Below are 25,600 nucleotides of genomic sequence, written 5' to 3'. Positions count from 1 at the left end.
CCCCATGAGGATCAGGGAAGAGTGGAAAAAGAGAACACAACAGAATCTGAGAATAAGTCTAAGCTCTGCAGTGGTAGTACTTCAGGAGAGCTCCCAGGTCCCTGTTATCTCCGTTGAGGTCTCTGGAGCTCCCTTGCATACTGTGTGTGCATAGCCTGTTTGCAAACTGTGCGAAGGTTTCCTTGGCAGCCACAGCAATTAGCATTAATGACACGCCTGAGCTCCCCCAGTGGGCACCGCTGAAGTTAGCTTGGGAGCCAGGTCAGGTTTGTAAATGATTGCCTGGCAGCCACCTTGGAAACTTGGCTCCCTCAAGTTCTCCTCTTGACTGCATTCTTGAGGAAGCAGAAGAGACAATAAGATGGCGATGTTGTTGTTGTCTAGCTGTCAGTTTATGTTAAAAAAAAAAAAAAAGATGTTTGGCCAATTTTGAGGAAGTTATTTTTGACAGATTATCGGTGGACTGGTTTTAGAGGAACCATAAAGTCTCCAGGAATTGTTTCACAGTGGGATGGCTGTGAGGGGGTGAACAACCTGTCACCGGGAGAGTGCAAAGCAAGGGTGGTAGATGGGTTTTCTATGTTCTAGATGGGTGTGGAATTGTCCCAGGCAGAAACCAACTCTTAACAATGAAGCAAGTTTGAATGTAGCACAAATATTCTTTTGGGTCCTTTATTCATAATATTGGTCTAGGACTGGAAAGTTTCCCAAAACCCTGTCATATCTAAAGGTGATTAAACAGCTTCAGTTTTCCTAATGACAGTGAATCATTTCCTCTCTCTCTCTTTTTTTTTTTTTTTTGAGAAGAAGTCTCACTCTGTTGCCCAGGCTGGAGTGCAATGGCGCGATCTCGGCTCACTGCAACCTCTGCCTCCCAGGTTGAAGTGATTCTCCTGCCTCAGCCTCTTGAGTAGCTGGGACTACAGGCATGCACCACAACACCCAGCTAATTTTTGTATTTTTAGTAGAGACAGAGTTTCACCATGTTGGCCAGGCTGATTTTGAACTCCTGACCTCAGGCAATCTGTCCGCCTTGGCCTCCCGAAGTGCTGGGATTACAGGCATGAGCCACTGCTCCCAGTTGCCAGTGAGTCATTTCTACCTTGTGTTTCTATTCCCAGATGTGGGAAAAGCAGTCTACTCAAAATTCAGTCTGGATAAAGCACGCTGTCCTTGCCCCTAGGGTGTATGGTTTCCAGGTAACGTGCAACACTCTCATTCGGCTTTTTGTCTGCCTATCCTAGTCAGGACGCAAGCTGTGGAGCTGAGTCGGGTTCAGACAAGCCCTGCTGAAATACAGGGAGAATTTAGAATCTCCAGCACTAACCCTGTCGTGATTTGCTGTGAACTCTGTCAGTGCTTGTACTTTGGTCAAGAAAACTCAGGTATTGTAATTTCCATAATGAGAAATAATTGGTATGTCATCATCATCATTATTATCATTATTAAGAGTTTGGCATAATTGAAAAGCTCTGGAGTCAGACAGAACTTGGCTTGAATCTTGGCTTCATTATTAGTAGCTGAGTGAGCAGGGCCCTTAGCTTCTCTGAGCCTGTTTCTACATCTGTGAGATGAGACAAACCATAGCCATCTACAAGGCTATATGAGTTTAGAATTAGTACTTTTAAAGGCTGGCACAGTGCCTGGCATATAGATGTTTGAAAAATGTTAACTATTATACTATCATCATATCATAATCATCTTTAAGTTCCACAGTGCTGCTCCATCTTTATTTATTTATTTATTTATATATATATTTTTTGAGACAGTGTTTTGCTCTTGTTGCTCAGGCTGGAGTGCAATGACACAGTCTTGGCTCACGGCTCACTGCAACCTCCACCTCCTGAGTTTGAGCAATTCTCCTGCCTCAGCCTTCCAAGTAACTGGGATTACAGGCACCCACCACCACGCCCAGATAATTTTTGTATTTTTAGTAGAGACGGGGTTTCACCCTGTTGGCCAGGCTGGTCTTGAACTCCTGACCGCCGGTGATCCACCTGCCTCAGCCTCCCAAAATGCTGGGATTACAGGTGTGAGCCACCGTGCCTGGCCCTGCTCTGTCTTATAATGCTAGAGCTCTAGGACATCTAAGAATTGGACCCTTAGGATTCTAGAAAAAGACATGAGTAATACTTTTGAGGTGCATTAAAACCTCATGAACTCAGACCCCTAATTCTATGTAGCTGGGAGTGGGGCTGCCACCTTCTGTGTTTATGGAGTACACTCAGAGTGTAAGTGTGAAGGTTTCAGGGCTGCTCAGGAAGCAAGCTCCAACACTGAGGCCATATCTTGACAGTCAGCGTGGGCGCTGTGACTTCTCACTGATATGCCTGATTCCACCTGCCAGGGCTCCTGCACTCTCAGCTCTTATTGGTAGCCCATGGGATTAAACTATGGATGCAGATGGTCAACAAATCAGCATTTACTAAGTCTGAATGGCATTTCCCTCCAACGAGTCTGAATGAGGGATTCCTAACTCAGCTTTTACTCTTTATCCTAATTCTTGGCAGTCCATAGTCCCATTTATTCAAGACCCTAAGAATATAGAATTTTAAGTCAGATATTCTGAGATTTCAACAATTTTGCTCAGTTCAGTAGCAATCTGGGTGCCAGGTAATGGGCTGGGGACGGGGATACAGCAGATATGAATAAGCCATGGTCTCAGCCCCTGTAAAGTTCATAGCCAGGGGAGTGGGGGAGGAAGGAGACAGAAGTGTCCTGGTATGGGCCCCTCCTTGGTGTTCCCAGAGGACCCTTTCCCAGCTCCTGTCTTGGCACTTGCCGCTCTGTGGGTTAATTTCTGTGTATTTTTCTGTCTCTCTGGAGAAAAAAAGTTTGGAGCCAGACACTATCACTTACTAGTTGTGTGATTGTGGGAAAGTCATTTCCCCTGTTTGTTTCCTCTCTCTGTTTCCTCTCTTTGTTCACTCTCTGTTTCTTCATCTGCATAATAGGTTGTTGTGAGAATTAAGTGGGATAATACGTATAAAGCCTTAGCACTGAGTATGGAAAATAATAGAATTCCAGAAATGTGAACTATTTTTATTAACAACAGTAGGGATAGTTGCCCAGGTCATCATTGATCCCGAGTGCCAGTCATGATGCCTGGCACTTAGTAGGGCCTCAGGAATCATTTGTTGATGGGATGGAGATATGAATGTTGCAGAGACACCCTAACAGACCAAAGTGTGTGCTCTGTACTCTGGAAGCCCAGGGGAGGGGCAGGGAACTTTGACTGTGAGCCTAGCAGGGATTTATGGTGGTAATCATTTATTTATTTATTTATTTTTGTATTGTGGGAAGTTTGTTTTTTATTATTATACTTTAAGTTCTAGGGTACATGTGCATAACATGCAGGTTTGTTACATATGTATACATGTGCCATGTTGGTTTGCTGCACCCATTAACTCTTCATTTACATTAGGTATTTCTCCTAATGCTATCCCTCCCTCTCCCCCCACCCCACAACAGGTCCTGGTGTGTGATGTTCCCCACCCTGTGTCCAAGTGTTCTCATTGTTCTATTCCCACCTATGAGTGAGAACAGGCGGTGTTTGGTTTTCTGTCCTTGCGATAGTTTGCTCAGAATGATGGTTTCCAGCAAGGACTTCATGACTAAAACACCAAAAGCAATGGCAACAAAAGTCAAAATAGACAAATGGGATCTGTTTATTTTAGTTTTAATTTTACTTTAAGTTCTGGGATACATGTGCAGAATGTGCAGGTTTGTTACATAGGTATATATGTACCATGGTGTTATCAACCTGTCATCTAAGTTTTAAGCCCCGCATGCATTAGGTATTTGTCCTAAAGCTCTCCCTCCCCTTGTCCCCCACCCCGCAAAAGGCCCAGGTGTGTGATGTTTCCTCCTTGTGCCCGTGTGTTCTCATTGTTCAGCTCCTACTTATGATTGAGAACATGTGGTATTTGGTTTTCTGTTCCTGTGTTAATTTGCTGAGAATGATGGTTTCTAGCTGCATCCATGTCTCTGCAAAGTACCTGAACTCATTCTTTTTCGTGGCTGTGTAGCATTCCATGGTGTATATATCCCACATTTTCTTTATCCCATCTGCCATTAATGGGCATTTGGGTTGGTTCCAAGTCTTGGCTATTGTGAATAGTGTTGCAATAAATATGTGTGTGCATGTGTCTTTATAGTAGAATGATTTATAATCCTTTGGGTATATATCCAGTAATGGTATTGCTGGGTCAATTTGTATTTCTGGTTCTAGATCCTTGAGGAATCGCCATACTGTCTTCCATAATGGCTGAACTAATTTACACTCCCATTTGGAGGTAATCATTTGTTAGCAGGGCCTTGAAACATGCATCGACCTTTAGTTGGAACACAAGGAGGTGGCAAAGGACCATCTATACCAAGAGGCAGCATAGAATAGGGGTTAGGAGCCCAGACTGGAGTCAAGCTGCCTGGGTGTGAATCTTACCTCTGGATCTTGGGCAAGCTTCTTTATTTCTCTGTGGCTTAGATGATAATAGTACCTCCTCAAGGGCTTGCCCTGAGAAATATGAGTGCTTCTTTGTAAAGCTTTTTTTTTTTTTTTTTTTTTTTTGAGACTGAGTCTGGCTCTGTCGCCCAGGCTGGAGTGCAGTGGCCGGATCTCAGCTCACTGCAAGCTCCGCCTCCCGGGTTTACGCCATTCTCCTGCCTCAGCCTCCCGAGTAGCTGGGACTACAGGCGCCCGCCACCTCGCCCGGCTAGTTTTTTTTTGTATTTTTTAGTAGAGACGGGGTTTCACCGTGTTAGCCAGGATGGTCTCGATATCCTGACCTTGTGATCCGCCCGTCTCAGCCTCCCAAAGTGCTGGGATTACAGGCTTGAGCCACCGTGCCCGGCTTTGTAAAGCTTTTAAAAACAGTGCTTATACATAAAATAAACAGCCCAGAGGTGTGAAAGTGTGGAAGACAAGTAATATGGTTACATGGGAGATGCAGCTAGAAAGGTAGGTTTGGAAACAGTTCATCAAAGTCTTTGAATATCACTCAGTGTATTTGGAATTAGCCAACAAGGAACACAAAATCCATTCCTCTGTGGCTGGAGCTCAATAGTGGTTTCCCACTTTAAGCAGGGCCTGCACTCTCAGGTTTGCCACAATCCCTAATGTTTCCTAATCCAGCACTCCACAGATTTAGTGATTCTAAATCAGTAAGTCTGGGGATCTGCATTTCTAACAAATTCCCAGGTGATGCTGATGCTGCTGGTCCAGAGACCACACTTTGAGAACCACTGCCTTATTGTCTCTTGGACACTAAGATGGCGAATGAGTTGCCGTTTATCATCATGCATGTACTGTGGTTTCTTTCACATCTGCTACATTTTGTGCATTTAATGTTACTTTTCTGGCCCTGGTGGAACTTGGGTTTGCAATTCCTGGCACAGTCAGTATGGAATGGTTGGGTATAAGACCACAAGAGACTGAGGGGCTACAGAGACAGAGATTTGGGGGTGACTGAGGCTCAGCCTAGAGCAAGCCTATAGTAGCCGAAGCTGTGAGCTCATTCCTAGGGATAGCGTGCAGGGAGAAATGGGTTGCAGGTAGAGAGCAGAATATCAAGGGGGCACTGGCACACCCTGTCATAAAAGAAAGGGGAAAGAATGGTTACTGTTTAAGGAAGAGCATTCAAACAGGTAGGAGGAGAGATGAGAGAGAGAGAGTGGCTGATGGAGAGTTCTTGACTTTATTATTAGAGAGAGGACTGTTGGCAAACATCTGAGGCCAAAGCTTAAATAGTTAAACAGTACAGTTCTCAGGTGAGCTCACCTGAAAGCTGGGACATCAGGAAGCAGGTGTCTTGTTACCCTTGCCCACAGCATGCCTGGTAACCTGCTGTTGCTCTGAGGCACAGCTTGTCGTGAGCAGTCGTCTCTGAGGCTCTGGTGGCACAGTTGCAGCTTTGGAGCTAAGCATGGTGAGTATCATGTCACCTAACTCCTTTTTTTTTTCCCTCATAACATGGCAGAAATGTGCTAGTTTTCTCATGGCCATGGTGTGGGGCTTAGGTCTGGCTGGTTTTCTTTTTGGAGTACTTGCTGGGAAAGAGATTCTGAGAAAGGGAAGGATAGAGCTGAAACTGAAAAGGTGGGCTAGTGGCATCCTGTAGGCAGTCTCAAGACCAGGCTAAGCGGTTTGCATTTGGTACAGTGGGTGGGGAGCAGCTGTGTGGTTAGTATAGCTCCATAGCCCAGGACCTGAGCTTGGGCAGGACCCACATAGGCATACTATAAATGAGGAGTGAGTAAATGGATGAATTGGAGGTTTAAGGGATAAAGGATGATAATCTGATCAAAGCAAAATTTTAGGAGGAATAGCCCCAAGAATCAATGTTGAGTGGTTCAAAGTCCGTAAGCTTTGGTGCCAGATGAACCTACAATTACACTTCAAATCTGGCCTCCTGTTTTCATCCATTTTGTACTCTCCAACAGAGTAACACAGACTGGGTAATTTATAAAGAAAAGAAATAAATTTCTCACAGTTCTGGAAGCTTGAAGTCCAATGTCAAGTCCAATATCAAGTCCAATATCGAGCTTGAAGTCCAATATTGGGCAAGGGCCTTCATGCAGCATCATCTCTTGGTGGAGAGAGGAAGGTCAAGAAAGCACAAGAGCAAGAGGGAAAGGGACCGAATTCCTCCTTTCATCAGGAACCTATTCCTGTGATAACTAACCCACTCCTACAATAATGACATTCATCCATTCATGAGGGCAGAGTCTTCGTGACTTAATCACCTCTTAAAGGTACCATCTCTCAACACTGCTGCATTGGGGATTGAGTTTTCAACATATGACCTTTGAGGGATGCCAAATTTGTAAAATGAGAATAATAATACCTGTTTGTAGGTTTGTATTAGGAGTTTGTATCTAGCACAGAGGGTGGCACTCTCTGCAGAGTTGCCAGTGTTATCACCGAGCACCTTCCCCTTGCATCTTCTCCAAGTCTCATAGCACCCTGTGAGGTAGGCAGGGCTGGCCTGTCACTGCCTTTCACAGAAGAAGACAGAAGAAGACAGTGGCCCCCAGCCCAGTCCTACCATTTTTTAAAGGCCTTCTTACTTCTGAAGCTGATTACTTCTTTGACTTTCTGTTGCACTTTTTAAAGTGCACTTTCTATTGCACTTTTTAAAGTCTGAATCATGGACCAGGTGCGGTGGCTCCTGCCTGTAATCCCAGGTCTTTGGGAGGCCGAGGTGGGTGGATCACGAGGTCAGGAGTTTGAGACCAGCCTGACCAACATAGTGAAACCTTGTCTCTACTAAAAATACAAAAAATTAGCCGGGTGTGGTAGAGGGCGCCTGTAATCCCAGCTACTCTGGAGGCTGAGGCAGGAGAATTGCGTGAACCCGGGAGGTGGAGGTTGCAGTGAGTCGAGATTGCGCCATTGCATTTCAGCCTGGGTGACAGTTCAAAACAGTGTCTCAAAAAAAAAAAAAAAAAAGAAGACTGAATGATGTAATCTCGAAAGGACTTGATTAAATAAGGTAAAATGTTCCTCTTGTTGCCTTAGTCAGATTCTCACTTATGCAAGAGCTGAAGTTCTATGTTTTCTTTTAAAAAATAATAAAAGTGATAGAAGATGGTAAGAACTTTGAATAGTACAGAGAGGCAGAAAGTGAAAAATAAAAGTTCTCTAATCTCCATTCTCACTTCCCAGAGGCAGCCATTGCTAATAGCTTCTTGTCTATCTTTCCAGAAACAGTCTATGCTTATGAAATAATATACATAAATGAATCATATATATGAATTATAAATGAGCATATTTTATTCGTTATAAAACTAATTATAACAAATATGAGTCTTTTCATATGTATGTGTGTGTGTGGGTATATATATGTGTGTATATATATGTGTGTGTGTATATATGTGTGTGTATATATGTGTATATATGTGTGTATATGTGTGTATATATGTGTGTGTGTATATATGTGTGTGTGTATACAAATATATATGTGTGTGTGTGTATATATATATAGACTCTCCATGTCTGTGGATTCTGCATCTGCAGATACAACAAACTGCGGATCAAAAATATTTGAAAAAAAAAGGATAGTTTCTTCTGTACTGAACATGTACAGACTTTTTTTCTTGTCATTATTCCTAAATAATTAAGTATAACAGCTATTTTTATAGCATTTACATTGTATTAGGTATTATAAATAATCTAGAGTTGATTTAAAGTTTATGGGAGAATGTGCATAGTATATGCAAATACTGTACCATTTTATATAAGCAATTTGAGCATCTGTAGATTTTGGTATCTGAGGAGGGTCCTGGAACGAATCCCTCATGGACACTGAGAGGCGACTGAATATGTATGTATATATATAATGATCATCATTGGTCTGTGAAGGCCTATTTACCTGTCTATCTGACCATCACCACCCACACACCATCCATCTATTCATTTATTTATCCCCATTCCACACTCCCGTTTCCCTCCCTCCTCTCACAGACAACCATTCTAATATGATATATATCTTTCACTTTGGTGAGTTATTAAATATGATTATATTAATGTCATTAAAACACAAATAGAGGTATATATGCCTATTTTGTGTGTGTTTACATATATATATCTCAGAGATTATAATTTCGTATCAGTACGTATAAGTCTGCTTTATACCAATCGATAGCTGCATAATATTCCATTGCCTAGAGATACATTGTACTTTGCTTTCTTCTACTTTTTCTTGTACTTTGCTTGTATAAAAGATACTACAATGACAATTTTTTCACAAGTACCTTTGTACATATGAGTTTGTCTGTAGCGTAATTATAATTTTTAGTAGTGGAATGTTCAAAATTCCCATTGATATTGTCAAATTCCTCTTCAGAGAGAACAGTTCATATGCTCACCAAGAGTTTTGAGAGTAGAATCTGAGTCTTGGCAAAAAAACTGGAGATCTTTTTACTTAACTGTTAAGTTAAAAAAGCCCCTGATGGATTGAGCATCACGTGGCAGACTCCGTGACTCCCTTAAGTCCCTCTTGACAGGGGTGGACATCATTTCACTCACATTCCAGGAGAGAGAACTTAGTCATATGATCACATGTTATTGCTGGAGAAGCTAGGAAAGGTAGTTCACTCGTGTTCTACTAGAATCCTGTAGTTACAGGAGAAAGAGAAGACAGGGTAGATATTAGGTACCTTGGTCACTCACAGCAAGTTGTTGGACTTTATCCTGATATAAAAATAGGGTTGCAGAAGGACCCATTTCTAAATTTGATAGCCACCTGCTGACAAAGGCCTTTGCCATGCACTCCTGCAGTGGAGGTGGGCTTTGCAGAGGGGGCTCACTGAGGGCCTGCTGTGTACCAGGCACTAGGCTGGGTGCTTCACTTGCCTCATTCCTCACCACACGCCTACACAGTGGGCCCCATGTTCCTCCTTAGACCCAGGAGGCTTAAAGATGTGCAGGGACTTGCCCAAGGCAGAACATTCGAATTCACATCTGTGTGATTGCAAAGCCCACATTTTCTTTCCACAGCTCTGGCCATGTCAGCACACACCATGAATGCTACAGCTGCTGCAACGACACCTCACTTTGCCCCGCTTAGGCCCTTGCTGGCCAGATATACAGTATGTGCAGCCACACACACCTCACCTAACTTGGACTCTCTTCTCATTTTCCAGGCCTTCTCTCAGCTACTTGGCCTACTGCCGTGGTCTTGGTGCCACCCTCCTCTGGTGGTCAGCTCAGGGCTTCCTCTGCCCATGCAGTCCCCAGCTGCCACTGCTGAGGGCCTCAGCGGCCCCCTCTTTGGGGCCTACACGTTCCCCACCTTCAAGTTTCAGCCTCGCCACGATAGCATGGACTGGAGGCGCATTAGCACCCTGGATGTAGACCGCGTGGCCCGGGAGCTGGATGTGGCCACTCTGCAGGAGAACATTGCTGGCATCACCTTCTGCAACTTGGACCGGGAGGTATGCAACCGCTGTGGGCAGCCTGTGGACCCGGCACTGCTCAAGGTGCTGCGCCTGGCACAGCTTATCATCGAGTACCTGCTGCACTGCCAGGATTGCCTGAGTGCCAGCATTGCCCAGCTGGAGGCACGGCTGCAGACCAGCCTGGGCCAGCAGCAGCGTGGTCAGCAGGAGCTGGGCCGCCAGGCTGATGAGCTCAAGGGTGTGCGGGAGGAAAGCCGCCGGCGTCGCAAGATGATCAGCACCCTGCAGCAGCTGCTAATGCAGACAGGCGCCCACAGCTACCACACGGTGAGGAATCTCCACCAGGCAGGCAGAGTGGGAGGGCTGTGCGCCCCAGCCACTGGGCAGCTGTTGCCACTGGGCAGCACTGCTGGGGCCACAAGGCTGCTGGGGGCTGTTCTCACTGGTTAGGAGCAGATTTCAGAGATGCTGCTCATGGCCAGAGAGCCTGGGGGTGTCTCTTTAGGTTCTACAGTGTGTGTGTGTGTGTGTGTGTGTGTGTGTGTGTGTGTAGACTGTACATGTGTTGGAGGTGTGTGTGTTTATGGAGAGGGTGCATGTCTAGTGTATGTATATGCATGAATGTATGGAGAGTGTGTGTGTGTGTTTGTAAATGGTGTGAATACGTGTGTGTGTTTAATGTGTGTGTATGTGAATACTTGAGGGTACCTCTGTGTGTATGTAGGGTGTGTGATGTGTAATGTGTGCTCGTACTATATTATAAAGGATACAACTCTGGAGCATGTATAAAAAGGTGTATTAATAGTGTTTGTGACCAAGAAGCAGCTTCTCTGCTCCTTCTGGAATCTCCGCCCGGTTCAGCCCACCTGCCTCCGCTCCTGCTTCTACCATGTTCATCAGGGTGACCCAGACATCCTACAAGGTGCCACCTCTGGCCCCCAGGCCTTCAGCAGCTGCTCCTACATGAGTAGGCCCAGTGCCTGCATTGGCTCCTTGAGCTTCTCCTGAGTGGGCAGCAGCAGCTTCCGGGTTGGCCTGGGTGGAGGCTGTGGTGGGGCCAGTGGCATGGTAGGCATCACTGCCATCACAGTCAACCAGAGCCTGCTGAGCCCCCTTAACCTGGAGATGGACCTCAACATCCAGGCCATGCGCACCCAGGAGAAAGAGCAGATCAAGACCCTCAGCAACAAGTTTGCCTCCTTCATCGACAAGGTGCGGTTCCTGGAGCAGCAGAACAAGATGCTGGAGACCAAGTGGAGCCTCCTGCAGCAGCAGAAGACGGCTCAGAGTCAACTCGGTCAACATGTTCGAGAGCTACATCAACAACCTTAGGCAGCAGCTGGAGACTCTGGGCCAGGAGAAGCTGAAGCTGGAGGCAGAGCTTGGCAACATGCAGGGCCTTATGGAGGGCTTCAAGAACAAGTATGAGGATGGGATCAATAAGCGTACAGAGATGGAGGATGAATTTGTCCTCATCAAAAGGATGTGGATGAAGGTTATGTGAACAAGGTGGAGCTGGAGTCTCGCCTGGAAGGGCTGACTGACGAGATCAACTTCCTCAGGCGGCTGTACGAAGAGGAGATCCAGGAGCTGCAGTCCCAGATCTTGGACATGCCTGTGGTGCTGTCCATGGACATCAGCCGCTCCCTGACATGGACAGCATCATCGCTGAGGTCAAGGCGCAGTACAAGGAGATCGCCAACTGCAGCTGGGCTAAGGCTGAGAGCATGTACCAGATCAAGTATGAGGAGTTGCAAATGCTGGCTGGGAAACACAGGGATGACCTGCAGCGTACAAAGACTGAGATCTCCGAGATGAACCAGAGTATCAGCCAGCTCCAGGCTGAGATTGAGGGCCTCAAAGTCCAGAGGGCATCGCAGATGCCAAGCAATGTGGGGAGCTGGCTATTAAGGATGCCAACACCAAGCTCTCTGAGCTGGAGGCCACCCTGCAGCGGACCAAGCAGGACATGGCGCGGCAACTGCATGAGTACCAGGAGCTGATGAATGTCAAGCTAGCCCTGGACATCGAGATCGCCACCTACTGGAAGCTGCTGGAGGGTGAGGAGAACCGGCTGGAGTCTGGGATGCAGAACAGGAGTATCCATACAAAGACCACCAGCAGCTATGCAGGTGGTCTGAGCTCAGCCTATAGGGGCCTCACAAGCCCTGGCCTTAGCTACGGCCTGGGCTCCAGCTTTGGCTCTGGTGCAGGCTCCAGCTCCTTCAGCTGCACCAGCTCCACCAGGGCCACTGTGGTTGTGAAGAAGATAGAGACTCGCGATGGGAAGCTGGTGTCTGAGTCCTCTGACATCCTGCCCAAGTGAACAGCTGCGGCAGCCCCTCTCAGCCTGCCCCTCCTGTGGCTGCCCCAGAGCCCGGGGTGATGGTGGGAGGCTGCTGTGCAGGGTAGCACAGGGAACGGGAGACCCACCTGAGGCTCAGCCCTAGCCGTCAACCCACCTGTGGGGGAGTTTACTGCCTAGGGACCCCCCTTGCCCATGCCCATGCCTCCAGCTACAAAACAATTCAATAGCCTTTCTTTTTTTTTTGGTTCAAAATGAAACCTCAGCTATCTCTGCCAAACAAACAAACAAACAAACAAAAAACAAAAAAATAGTGTTTGTGTGTGTGTGAATGAATAAAGGAAGGGTATATATGTGAGTAAGAGTATGTTATGTACTTATGGAGAGTGTGTAAGGATGTGTATGTAAAAGAAGGATGTATATGTGTCTAAGAGTGTGTTTATAGAGGGTGTGAGTGCGTGCATATTTATGTATGATGGAGGATTTTGTGTGTATGTAGAGGAGTGTGTTGTGTAAAGGTGTGTGTGTGTGTATGTATTGAATCTATGTGTGACAAGGGATTGGTGGAGCCAGGCCTATCCTGGAATACTGACTCCATTATTCTACTAAGTGACAGTTCATTTCCCAAAGCAGCATGAGCATTTGAATGTGTCTCCGCGGAAGTATGGATTGGGAATGTTTTCCCTTTAATAAAAATTGTCATGGCGGCTAGGCCCTGTGCCAGGCTCTGAGGATGTGGGCACAAGTCATGCTGGTTCAGGTTTTTAAGACATTCATAGTTTGTGGATGGGTGGGTTTCCTATTTCTGCTCATAACACTTCTGACACCAAATGTGTGTTTTTTTTCCTTACACCAACCAATTCTCCAATGCCAACTGGGTGCCCTTAATTTCAATTCTGACACTATCTACCTGGAGTTAGCATCGGATCCCATGAGTTAAGGGATCAGTCCCATAAGACTGGTCCACTTCAGATACCCAGGCCTCCTGTACTTCTGACTAACTGGCCACAAATTGAGGGTTCCCATAACTCCATCCTGAGGTTCATAAGACTGGTCCATTTCAGATACCCAGGCCTCCTGTGCTTCTGACTAACTGGCCACAAATTGAGGGTTCCCATAACTCCATCCTGAGGTTCAATAATTTGCTAGAATGGTTCACAAAACTCAGGAAGAAGACACTTTATTACCAGTTTGTTATAAGGATAGAAGTCAGAATAGTCAAATGGAAGAGATGCACTGAGGACACGAGAGTACAAGGTATGGGAGAAGGGACTCAGAACTTCCCTGCCCTTTCTGGGTATGCCACCTCCTAGCACCTCAGTATTTACCCATCTGGAAACTCTCTAAATCCCATCATTTAGGGGTTTTATGGAGATTCCACCAAGCATGCATAATTGATTAAATCATTGGCCGTGGCTTAGTAGTCCAGCCCCTCTTCCCTCCCTGGGGGCTGGAGGGTGGGGCTGAAAGTTCCAACCCTCTCTCCGTGCCTTGGTCTTTCAGGTGACCAACCCCCATCCTGGGAGGATTAGCTGAGCCCAGCATCCTTTGGCTGTTGAGCCAAAGAGAAAAAGGATAGGGGTTGGTCCCCAGAAAGTCATTTGTGGGGTGGGGCAGAAGGTGCCCAGCCACCAGTCCTTTCATTAGCATACAAAAAACACTGTCTTAGTAAGTTTAGTGTTGCTATAAAGGAATACGCGAAGCTGGGTAATTTATAAAGAAAAGAGGTTATTTGACTCACAGTTATGCTGGCTGGAAGGTTCAAGACTGGGCACCTGGTGAGGGCCTCTGGCTGGTTTCACTCCTGGTGGAAGGTAAAGGGGAGCTGGCCTATGCAGAGCTCATGGCAAGAGCGGAAGTAAGGGGAGAGGGAGGTGCCAAGCTCTTTCTAACAACCAGCTCTGTCAAACTAATAAGAATGAGAACTCCCTCACCTTCAAGGGAGGGCATTAATCTGTATATGAGGGATCTGCCCCATGACCCAAATACCTCCCACTAGGCCCCACCTCTCAACACTGCCACATTGGAGATTAAATTTCAACATGAGATTTGGAAGGAACAAACATTCAAACTATAGTAGATGCTCTTATTACTCTGGAGATTCCAAAGATCTCAGAATCTCTTGTGTCATGAACTGGGGACTAAGACCAAATATTATTACAAAAGATGCTTTTATCACCCTTATCACTCTGAAGATTTTAAGTCAGGGGTGTCCAATCTTTTGGTTTCCCTGGGCCCCACTGGAAGAAGAAGAATTGTCTTGAGCCTCACATAAAATACACTAACAATGATAGCTGATGAGCTAAAAAAAAAAAATTCTTAAAAATCTCACAGTGTTTTAAGAAAGTTTACAAATTTGTGTTGGACCGCATTCAAAGCTGTTCTGGGCCACATATGGCCTATGGGCTGCAGGTTAAACAAGCTTGTTTTAAGTGTTTTAGGAGCTCCCTGCCAGAAACTAGAAACAAAGACCAAATTTACTTTTTTTTTTTTTTGAGACAGGGTCTCACTCTGTCACCCAGGCTGCCATCTGATCATGGCTCACTGCAGCCTTAACCTCCCAGGCTCAGGTGATCCCCCCACCTCAGCCTCCTGAGTAGTTAGGACTATAAGCATCTATCACCATGTTTGGCTAATTTTTTGTAGAGACAGGGTTTCTCCAGGTTGCCCAGGCTGGTCTCGAACTCCTGGGCTCAAGTGATCCACCCACCTCAGCCTCCCAAAGTTCTAGGATTTTAAGTGTGAGCCACTGTGTCCAGCCTGCATTCTTACTGTATCACAATATCACAGTGGGACAGAAGGAATCGTTACGATATATTATTAATTGATAACAAATTGATATAATTGATATGATGTTTATGATTAAAAGGGTCAGAACCCTTGTAGTAGTAAGGCCTGTGGACACACCTGGTTGCTAGGAAGGTTGGGTCATAGAGTGTTTATTCTCATTGGCCACAGGACTTACTATTACCAAGGAAGAAAAGGAAAATGGGTATTGGGGAACAACTGGCAATTCCTGTCATAATTGTCTGCAAAGATAGCAAATAATCTGCCTATGGATTAACTAGCAATGGCAGCCTCCAAAGCTGTGTTGAGAAGAATTCTGAAATTTTACAGTGAGAAGACGATGTAGATAGATTGCTTATGTCTGAAATGTCTTAGGAGAGGGATGTGGAATTACAGATGCTGTTTATTTGCTAACCCCTGCCTCTGGTGGTTCTCCACCCTGGGGTGGGACATAGACATTGGCATATTTTAAAAGCGGATCACGAGGTCAGGAGATCGAGACCATCCTGGCTAACACAGTGAAACCCCGTCTCTACTAAAAAATACAAAAAAACTAGCTGGGCGAGGTGGCGGGCGCCTGTAGTCCCAGCTACTCGGGAGGCTGAGGCAGGAGAATGGCGAGAACCCGGGAGGCGGAGCTTGCAGTGAGCTGAGATCCGGCCACTGCACTCCAGCCTGGGCAACAGAGTGAGACTCCGTCTCAAAAAAAAAAAAGGTTTTTATTATGGAAAATTTCAAACATATGCAGTAGTAGAGAGAATCATTTAATGAACCTTTATCTACGCACTAACAGTATCAACCCGTGGCCAGTGTTGTTGCGTCTCTTCCCCTGCACACTTTCCCCCACTTCTGGATTATTTTGAAGCATATTAGCAATATGATTTTATTTGTAATATTTCAATATCTCTATTTGTGTCTCTAAAAGAGAAAGACTGACTTTTAAACATAGACGAACACCATCATCACTCTCTGAAAAAGCAACAGAAATTCCTTAGTATCATCAAATATCCAGTCAGTGTTCGCAGTTTCCCGGGACACTGGTGGTATTTTAAAGCTCCCCAGGTGATCCTAGTGGGCAGCATGGGTTGACATCATTGCCTTGCTCAGTAAATTCTTTATTTCTGAAGCAGCCCAGGGGTCCCAAGGGGATGGGGGCTTTGATATAGGGAAAATCCCAGGCTGACTCAGGTGACCTAATCCTGTACTCCCCATTGCTTCCTCTCTGTATAGTGCCACCTGTGTGACAAGACATTCATGAATGCCACCTTTCTCCGGGGCCACATCCAGCGCAGGCATGCAGGCGTGGCAGAAGGTGGTGAGTCCAGACAGCAGCCCGGGCCCCTTCTGGGACTGTGGAAGGGCCGGGGGCTGGTATTCAGTGGGTGGCGACCACCTATACCACCCAAAACTTCTCTCAGAGCCTCACTGTCCAATTGGGGGTGGGATGATCCCACCATCCACCACCCGGGGAGCCCCCATGGGTTGGAAGGGTTTCTGACCCCATGTGTAAAGAAGGGCTGGAGTTAGACAGGTAGATTTCAGTCTTAGCTCTGTCCCTATTTATTATGTAACCTTGGTCCATGCTTTCCCCTCTGTGTCTCAGTGGCCTTCCCTTTGAATGGGGCAGTCAGATGGAGTGACTTTGAAGGGCTCTTACCTTTCAGCCTTCTGCGAATCTGCAATTTCCTGATGCCAGCCACAAATAAGCCTAAATGGGGTGAATGGGCAGTCAGACCAGTTCTTTGACTTTTCTACATACTTGAGATTATCATGACCTAATCACTTTAATTTTACAACTTCAGATTCCAAAATGAGGAGCAAGGCTGTATGTTTTCCCCATAAAGAGATTTGCATATTTTACATTCACTTTTGAGACAGGGTCTCACTCTGTCACCCAGGGTGGAGTGCAGTGGCTTGATCTTGGCTCCTCTGCAGCCTCCACCTCCCGGGCTCAAGCGATCCCCCTCCCTCAGCCTCCTGAGTAGGTGGGACTACAGGCACACACCACCATACCTGACTCATTTTAAACATTTTTCATAGAGATGAGGTCTCACTATGTTGGCCAGGCTGGTCTCAAATTCCTGGGCTCAAGCGATCTGCCTGCTTTGGCCTCCCAAAGTGCTGGGATTATAGGCGTGAGCCATTGTGCTCAACCTATATTCCCTTTTTGAGGTTCAATAAGAAACATTAGTTAAAACATAAAACAAATATAGATGTAAAAATGCCATTACGTACATCTTTTCCTATTTTCCATCATTCAAATTCCCTTTTCATAAAAGAAGTATCACTTACCTAAAACTATGTATTTAATGCATATCTAATTCTTCTTAGTTCTGCATTGGAGGCTATAAGGAAAAATAAATTTTCCATGCCTTCAATTTTTTTGAATAAAAATGTGTCTCTGATATAGAAAATTTAAATATAGGAAATTAGAAAAGAGAAAATAAAAACCATGGACAATATCACCAGCAGTTAATATTTTGGTGTATTCTCTGTCATTTTTTTTCTGTAGACATATATAATCATATAGTGTGCGCTTTGACTATTGCTTATTTTCATTTAAGAATATGTCATATTTTCCAGTGTCATTAAATTATCTTTGAAAATGTGATTTTTTAATGGCCGAATAGTATTTCATTAAGTGGCTATCATAATTTATTTCACAATTTCCTCCTGTTGAATATATGGCTTACCCCAACATTTCTTTATTATAAATCACATGATAATTGATATTCTTACTTGTCAATCTTTGTGCATAGTTCTTCTTATTTCCTTAATGTAAAGTGCTGTAAGGAGAGAGAAATGTGTTCTTCAGATCACTTTTGCTATGTTAATGGTCATGGCCTCTTTATTCGCAGGCAGCAGACTTCCCAGATGCCCCGCTCTCCTATTCTACAGTCGCCTCAAATCATATTGTTAAAGCAGATTAATTTCTACTGCAACTAAAAATTGCTTGTTTGTAAAATGTCCAACCTGAGAAAAGCCACATCGCTTTTCAAAGAAAAGGCTTAGAATTTTAATAACAGTATGATTTATCTAGTAATCACTAAATATGCTTTAAAAAGTAACAAATGTTCAAGAATAATTGGATTCTTTTTTGACCCTGAACTCTTGCTTTATCATCAGTGTGTGGTTCAGTTAGGATGTTTTTTATAATTTATTCTGAATCTTTTTATTCACTTAAACAATTTAAAGTATACACTTAAAGGAGCTTTGGTTCTTTATAATACATGCTGCTGCTTTTTCATTTGAAATTTATTTATTTATTTATTTATTGAGACGGAGTCTTGCTGTGTCTCCCAGGCTAGAGTGCATTGGTACTATCTTGGCTCACTGCAACCTCTGCCTCCGGGGTTCAAGCAATTCTTCTGCCTCAGCCTCCCGAGTAGCTGTGGTTACAGGCACCCGCCACCACACTCGGCTAATTTTTTTTGTTTTTTCAGTAGAGACGGGGTTTCACCATGTTGGTCAGGCTGGTCTTGACCTCATGATCAGCCCGCCTCGGCCTCCCAAAGTGCTGGGATTACAGGCATGAGCCACCGCGCCTGGCCTGACATTTAAAAGTATACACGTACATTACTGAAAACAGTGAACTTAAAACTACAATGATTTTTATTACTTTAAAATTCTCTCTGATTACTGTCAGGATACATAGATATGTTCTTTTTATTGATAATTGGTGTACATGCTATTTGATATTCTGTTCTGTTACTACAGTAATTTTAAATTTCTATTTCCATATGTCAGTACTGTCAAAATACTTACTTTAAGTGATAGTACAAAAGTAATTCACATTTTTTGAGCTGTCGTGCCAAGCACTATGCTAAGCACTTTGCATTCTCACATTTCATCCTTACAGCAGCCCTCTGAGTTAGGTGCTATTGTTATCTCTATTTTCCAGTTTGGGGAAACAGAGGGACACTGAGGTTATGTTCTTTGCCCAAGGTCAATGTACTAAGTAGTGAAGCTGGTTTCAGACCGAGATGTGGCTGATTGACGAGGTGAGAAACTACACTCCCTTGATTTTTGGACTTAAACTGATCACCTGTCTTTGCATGGACCCCACAGGAAAACAGAAGAAGCAGGAACAGCCAGTGGAAGAGGTGTTAGAAGAGCTACGGGCCAAGCTAAAGTGGACCCAAGAGGAGCTGGAAGCTCAGAGGGAGGCGGAGAGGCAGCGGCAGCTCCAGGTGGGCAGGGAGAGAAAACATCAGGGAGACCCGGGTCATGGACCTACCCCAGGAGACCCTTGATGCACAGGAATCCCACAGGGCAAATGTTCCGGCTGGTTTCCCAGAGCTGAGAGTCAGAACTGGGATAGTGCCTTCTCAGACATGGCAAATGATTTTAGGTAGCCTGGAAAGGAAAATTGAATTATTTTTGCCAGACTTATGTGGACGAAAGTAGAGCAGAGAGATGCAGTTTCCTGCATTAGTCAGCACCCTCTGAGGACATTTGCACTTGAATTTTAGCTTCGTACACAATACTGTAAGTTAACTTTTTGAGGACAAAGACTGGGTTTGATTCTGAAAGCTCCAGAACTCAGCGCAGAGAAGATGCTCAGTAAATGTTTGTAGAATGAAAATACATGAAGTTACCCTGCTCATCCCTTCATTATTCATCCCCTCAGCATGCATTTATTGAGCACCAGCTGCATAGTGGGTATTGTGACGAATACAGGCATACCTCTTTTTTTGTGTTTTGTGTGTTTCACAGACATTGTATTGTTTGCACATTGAAGGTTTGTGCCAACTCTGTGTTGAGCAAATTTATCAGCATCATTTTCCAACAGCTTGTGCTCACTTCATGTCTATGTATCACATTTTGGTAATTCTCACAATATTTCAAACTTTTTCATTATTATGAAAAATAATGTTATGGTGATCTGTGATCAGTGATCTTTGATGTTACTGTTGTAATTGTTTTGGGGTGCCACAAACTGTCCATATAAGATGGCAAACTTAAGCATCTCTCACTTTACATCAAAAAGTAGGAATGATTAAGTTTAGTGACGAAGGCATGTCGAAAGCTGAGATGGGTTGAGAGGCAGGCCTCTTGTGCCAAACAGCCAAGTTGTGAATACAAGGGAGATTTGAAGGAAATTTAAAGTACTACTCCACTGACCACACAAATGTTAAGAAAGTGAAACAGCCTTATTACTGAGATGGAGAAAGTTTTAGTGGTCTGGATAGAAGATCAGACCAGCCACAAAATTCCCTTAAGCCGAAGCTTAATCCAGAGCAAGGACCTAACTCTCTTCACTTCTATGAAGGCTGAGAGTGACGAAGCTGCAGGAGAAAAGTTGGAAGCTATAAGAGGTTGGTTCATAGGTTTAAGGAAAGAAGCCATCTCCATAGCAATGAAAGTGCAATGTGAAGCAGCAAGTGCTAATATAGAAGCTGCAGCAAGTTATCTTGAGGATCTAGCTAAGATCATTGATGAAGGTAACTGTACTAAACAGATTTTCAGTGTAGAAAAAATAACCTTCTATAGGAAGAAGCCATCTAGAACTTTTATAGCTAGAGATAAGACAATGCCTGGCTTCACAATTTCAAAGAACAGCATGATTCTCTTGTTAGGGTCTAATACAGCTGGTGACTTTAAGTTGAAGCCAATGCTCATTTGCTACTGTGAAAATTCTAGGGTCCTTAAGAATTATGCTAGCTCTACTCTACCTGTGCTCCAAAAATGGAAAAGAAAGTCCAGATGACAGCACAGCTGTTTACAGCATGGTTTACTGAATATTTTAAGCCCACTGTTGAGATCTACTGCTAAAAAAAGATTCTTTTCAAAATAATTACTGCTCATTGACAATGTTCCTGGTCACCTAAGAGCTCTGGTGGAGATGTACAAGGAGATTTGTATTGTTTTCAAGCCTGTTAACACAATATCCATTCTGCAGCCCATGAATCGAGGAGTAATTTTGACTTCCAAGTTTTATTATTTAAGAAATACATTTTGTAAGGTTATAGCTGTCTAGATAGTGATTCCTCTGATGAATATGAGCAAAGTAAATTGAAAACCTTTTGGAAAGGATTTGCCATTCTGGATGCCATTAAGCAAATGTGTGATTCTTTGGAGGAGGTTGGAGTTTGGATGAAATAGATTCCAGTCATCTTGGATGACTTTAAGGGATTCAAGACTTCAGTGGAGGAAGCCACTGCAGATGTGGTGGAAACAGCAAGAGAAATAGACTTAGAAGTGGAGCCTGAAGATGGGACTGTGCCGCAACCTCATGATAAAACTAATGGTTGAGGAATTGCTTCTTATGGATGAGCAAATAAAGGAATTTCTTGAGATGGACTCTACTACTGCTGAAGATGTTGTGAACATTGTTGAAATGATAAGAAAGGACTTAAAATATTACACAAACTTAGTTGAGAAAGCAGCAGTAAAGTTTAAGAGAATTGGCTCTGATTTTGAAAGAAATTCTACTGTGTGTCAAATGCTACCAAAGAGCATCTCATGCTACAGAGAGATCTTTCATGAAAGGAGGAGTCAGTCTATGTGGCAAACTTCACTGGTGTCTTTTTTTTTTGACAGAGTCTTGCTCTGTCGCCCAGGCTGGAGTGCAGTGGCATGATCTTGGCTCACTGCAACCTCCGCCTCCTAGGTTCAAGTGATTCTCCTGCCTCAGCCTGGTAACAGTAACAGATTCCAGGCACATGCTGCCACACCTGGCTAATTTTTTGTATTTTTAGTAGAGACAGAGGTTTTGCCATGTTGGACAGGTTGGTCTTGAACTCTTGACTTTAAGTGATCCACCCACCTCGGCCTCCTAAAGTGTTGGGGTTACAGGCGTGAGCCACTATGCCTGGTCTGTTGTCTTATTTTAAGAAATTGCCACAGCACCCAACCCTCATCAGTCAGCAGCCATCAACCTCAAGGCAAGACCCAGCACCAGCAAAAAGATTATGACTTACTAAAGGATCAGATGATCGTTAGCATTTTTTAGCAATAAAGTATTTTTTAAAAATTTTATTATTATTTTTTATTTTTCCATAAGTTATTGGGGTACAGGTAGCATTTGTTTACATGAGTAAGTTCTTTAGTGGTGACTTGTGAGATTTTGGTGCACCCATCCCTGAACGATATACACAGCAAAACCATAGTTGTTGTCTTTTACCCCTTGCCCCCCCTCCCATTCTTCCTCTCAAGTCCCCAAAGTCCACTGTATCATTCTTATGCCTTTGTGTCCTCATAGGTTAGCTCCTACATATCAGTGAAAACATACATGTTTGATTTTCCATTCCTGAGTTACTTCACTTAAAATAATAGTCTCCAATCTGATCCAGGTCACTGCAAATATTGTTAATTCATTCTTTTTTATGGCTAAGTAGTATTCCTTCATATATATATATATATATATATATATATATATATATATATATAAAACTGTGAGATATATATATATATCTCACAGTTTCTTTATCTGCTCATTGATTGATGAGCATTTAGTTTGATTCCACGATTTTGCAATTGTGGATTATGGTACCGTAAATGTGTGTGCAAGTATCTTTTTTGAATAATGACTTATTTTCCTCTGGGTAGATACCCAGTAGTGGGATTCCTGGATCAAACGGTAGTTCTAGTTTTAATTCTTTATTTATTTATTTATTTTTTTGAGACAGAGTCTCGCTCTGTCACCCAGGCTGGAGTGCAATGGTGCGACCTCAGCCCACTGCAACCTCCACCTCCCGGGTTCAAGCGATTCTGCTGCCTCAGCCTCCTGAGTAGCTGGAACTACAGGTGCCTGCCACCACGCCTAGCTCATTTTTTGAATTTTGAGTAGAGACAAGGTTTCACTGTGTTAGACAGGATGGTCTCCATCTGCCTGCCTCGGCCTTCCAAAGTGCAGGTATTACAGGTGTGAGCCACTGCACCCAGCCCTAGTTTTAATTCTTTAAGGAATCTCCACACTGTTTTCCATAGTGGCTGTACTAGTTTACATTCCCACCAGCAGCGTAGAAGTGTTCCCTGATCACCGCATTCATGCCAACATCTACTGTTTTTTGATTTTTTGATTATGGCCCTTCTTGCCAGAGTGAGGTGGTATCGCATTGTGGTTTTGATTTGCGTTTCCCCGATCATTAGTGATGTTGAGCATTTTTTCATATGCTTGTTGGCCATTTGTATATCTTCTTTTGAGAATTGTGTATTTATGTCCTTAGCCCACTTTTTGATGGGATTGTTTGTTTTTTTCTGACTGATTTGTTTGAGTTCATTATAGATTCTGGACATTAGTCCTTTGTCAGATGCATAGATTATGAAGATTTTCTTCCACTCTGTGGGTTGTCTGTTTACCCTGCTTACTGTTCCTTTTGCCATGCAAAAGCTCTTTAGTTTAATTAGGTCCTAGCTATTTATCTTTGTTTTTAAGCAATACAATATTTTTAAATAAAGTTATGTACTTTTTTTATACATAATCCTATGGAACACTTAATAGGTTACAGTCTAGCGTAAATGCAACTTTTATATACACTGGGGAGCAAAAATATTTATATGACACACTTGTTTTGTTGTGATACTTGCTTTATTCGACTACTTGCTTTATTGTGATATTCTCTTTATTGTGGTGGTCTGGAACTGAACCTGTAATATCTCAGAGGTATGCCTGCATAGAGAAAAAGAAACAAGTCCCTATACTCAAGAGACTTTACAGTTCAGGTAAGACTGGCTTAGACTGGTCCTCCCAAGTCCAAACAACGGGAACTGTGGGATGAATGTTCTTTGGGTCTCCATAGTGACTTGCATAGACAAGGAAGCCTAAGCAGGTCCTTAGTAAATATTTGCTGTGATGTGGAATTAATCATCATATTGTTCTTGCTCTTCTTTGTAGGAAGCAGAGATCATTCATCAGAGGGAAGTAGAAGCTAAGAAAGAATTTGATAAATGGAAAGAACAAGAGTGGACCAAACTTTATGGGGAAATAGACAAACTAAAAAAATTATTTTGGGATGAATTTAAAAATGTTGCCAACCAGAACTCTACACTAGAAGAGGTACCCAACATAAAAGGCTTTTCAAAGTTCTTTTGTTGGAAATCTGCTTATTCTCAAAATTTATATCTTGGTTTGTACTAGTTTTATTTCATCTGCTGTTGGAAACTAAAACACTGTGAGCTCAGTTATCAGAAGCCAGTTATCAGAGGCCTGATATTAGAGGCCCAGATATCAGAGGCCTTGGGGTTGAATCACTGCTGTGTCACATACTGGTTGTGAGACCTTGGATGAGTTAGTTAACCTCCTCATGCCTCAGTTTTATGACTGTAAGATAGGCTGCTGAGAGGGTTAAATTAGTACACATACAGTATGTAACATTATCTAGCATATAGTAATATATCAGTAGTATATCTGGTATATAGTAATATCTCTAGGTATTATTCTTATTTTTGCCAAGGGGTTTCATCACTGGACAAGAAATGGGATAAAATTTAAATGAATGCGTTTTTCTCCCAACAAATATTCCCTGAATCCTGGTTACATGCCAGACACTGTGTTGGGGTCTTCAGAGGTCAGACATAATACCTACCATTTACTGACTGTATTTACTGTTTTCCAGCCCCCATGCAGTATACTTTATATACACTAACTTTTCATCTTCATAGCAACCAACCATAACATTCTCAAAATAGGTGCATTACTAGTTTAGTACTTTTTTTTGAAGTTTTTTTTTTAAAGCTATTTTCTTTCTTTCTCTCCTTCCTTCCTTCCTTCCTTCCTTCCTTCCTTCCTTCCTTCCTTCCTTCCTTCCTTCCTCCCTCCCTCCCTCCCTCCCTCCCTCCCCCCCTCCCTCCCTCCCCCCACTTTCCTTTCTTGCTCTCATTCTCTCGTTTTGTCGCCCAGGCTGAAGTGCAGTGGTGCGGTGTTGGCTCACTGCAACCTCCATCTCCTGGGTTCAAGTGATTCTCGTGCCTCAGCCTCCAGAGTATCTGGGATTACAGGCGTGTGCCACCATGCCTGGCTAATTTTTGTATTTTTCGAAGAGACGGGGTTTCACCATGTTGACCAGGCTTGTCTGGAACTTTTGACCTCAAATGATCCTCCCACCTCAGCTTCCCAAAGTGCTGGGATTACAGGCTTGAGCCACTGTGCCCAGCTATCATTCTTTCTTTATAGGTGAAGAAATTGAGGCCATATAACTTGCCCAAGGTCACTTAGCTAGGAAGAGATGGAGCTGGGATTTGAACCTAGCTCTTTAATTTCCAAAGGTCCTATTCTTCTACTGGATATACTATCAAGTTTATGCAGGAAAACCTTATTAAAGTTATCCCTGGGCTGGGCGCAGTGGCTCACGCCTGTAATCCCAGCACTTTGGGAGGCCAAGGCGGGTGGTTCAGCATGGCCAACATGGCGAAACCCCGTCTGTACTAAAAATACAAAAATTAGCTGGGTGTGGTGGCGGGTGCCTGTTATCCCAGCTGCTTGGGAGGCTGAGGTAGGAGAATAACTTGAACCCAGGAGGTAGAGGTTGCAGTGAACTGAGATCGCACCACTGCACCCCAGCCTGGGTGACAGAGTGAGACTCCGTCTCAAAAGAAAAAAAAAGTTATCCCTTGACCATATCTTCCCATATAAACCTGTATGACTAAAACTGTATCAAGGAAAAA

General features: G+C 43.8%; 1 protein-coding gene and 1 pseudogene across 17 annotated transcripts in view; both read left to right on the top strand.

Moving 5' to 3' along the window:
- The window catches only part of DZIP1L (DAZ interacting zinc finger protein 1 like), a 55,256-nt gene that overhangs the window by 1,902 nt on the left and 27,754 nt on the right, over positions 1–25,600 (top strand). For 8 of the 17 annotated variants that reach the window (XR_012430736.1, XR_012430730.1, XR_012430731.1 and 5 more), the window contains exons 1-5: positions 5,868–5,927; positions 9,646–10,227; positions 16,223–16,307; positions 19,061–19,182; positions 23,832–23,993. Coding sequence is in view for 6 of the 17 variants with exons in the window: in XM_065539974.2 (XP_065396046.1) it covers positions 5,925–5,927; positions 9,646–10,227; positions 16,223–16,307; positions 19,061–19,182; positions 23,832–23,993 (954 nt within the window). In the remaining 11 variants the exon portion in view is untranslated. Of the gene's footprint in view, positions 1–1,244; positions 1,386–5,867; positions 5,928–9,645; positions 10,228–16,222; positions 16,308–19,060; positions 19,183–23,831; positions 23,994–25,600 lie in introns of those variants that run through there. The other 9 variants (XR_012430732.1, XR_012430734.1, XR_012430729.1 and 6 more) reach the window with 2 other exon arrangements.
- On the top strand, positions 10,966–12,366 carry LOC141409462 (keratin, type II cytoskeletal 8 pseudogene; annotated as a pseudogene).

Source organism: Macaca fascicularis, chromosome 2 (genome assembly GCF_037993035.2).
Source record: "Macaca fascicularis isolate 582-1 chromosome 2, T2T-MFA8v1.1".
Taxonomy (NCBI): Eukaryota; Metazoa; Chordata; class Mammalia; order Primates; family Cercopithecidae; genus Macaca; species Macaca fascicularis.
Note: the sequence above shows the minus strand (reverse complement) of the source record. Positions and strands in the feature narration are given on the sequence as shown.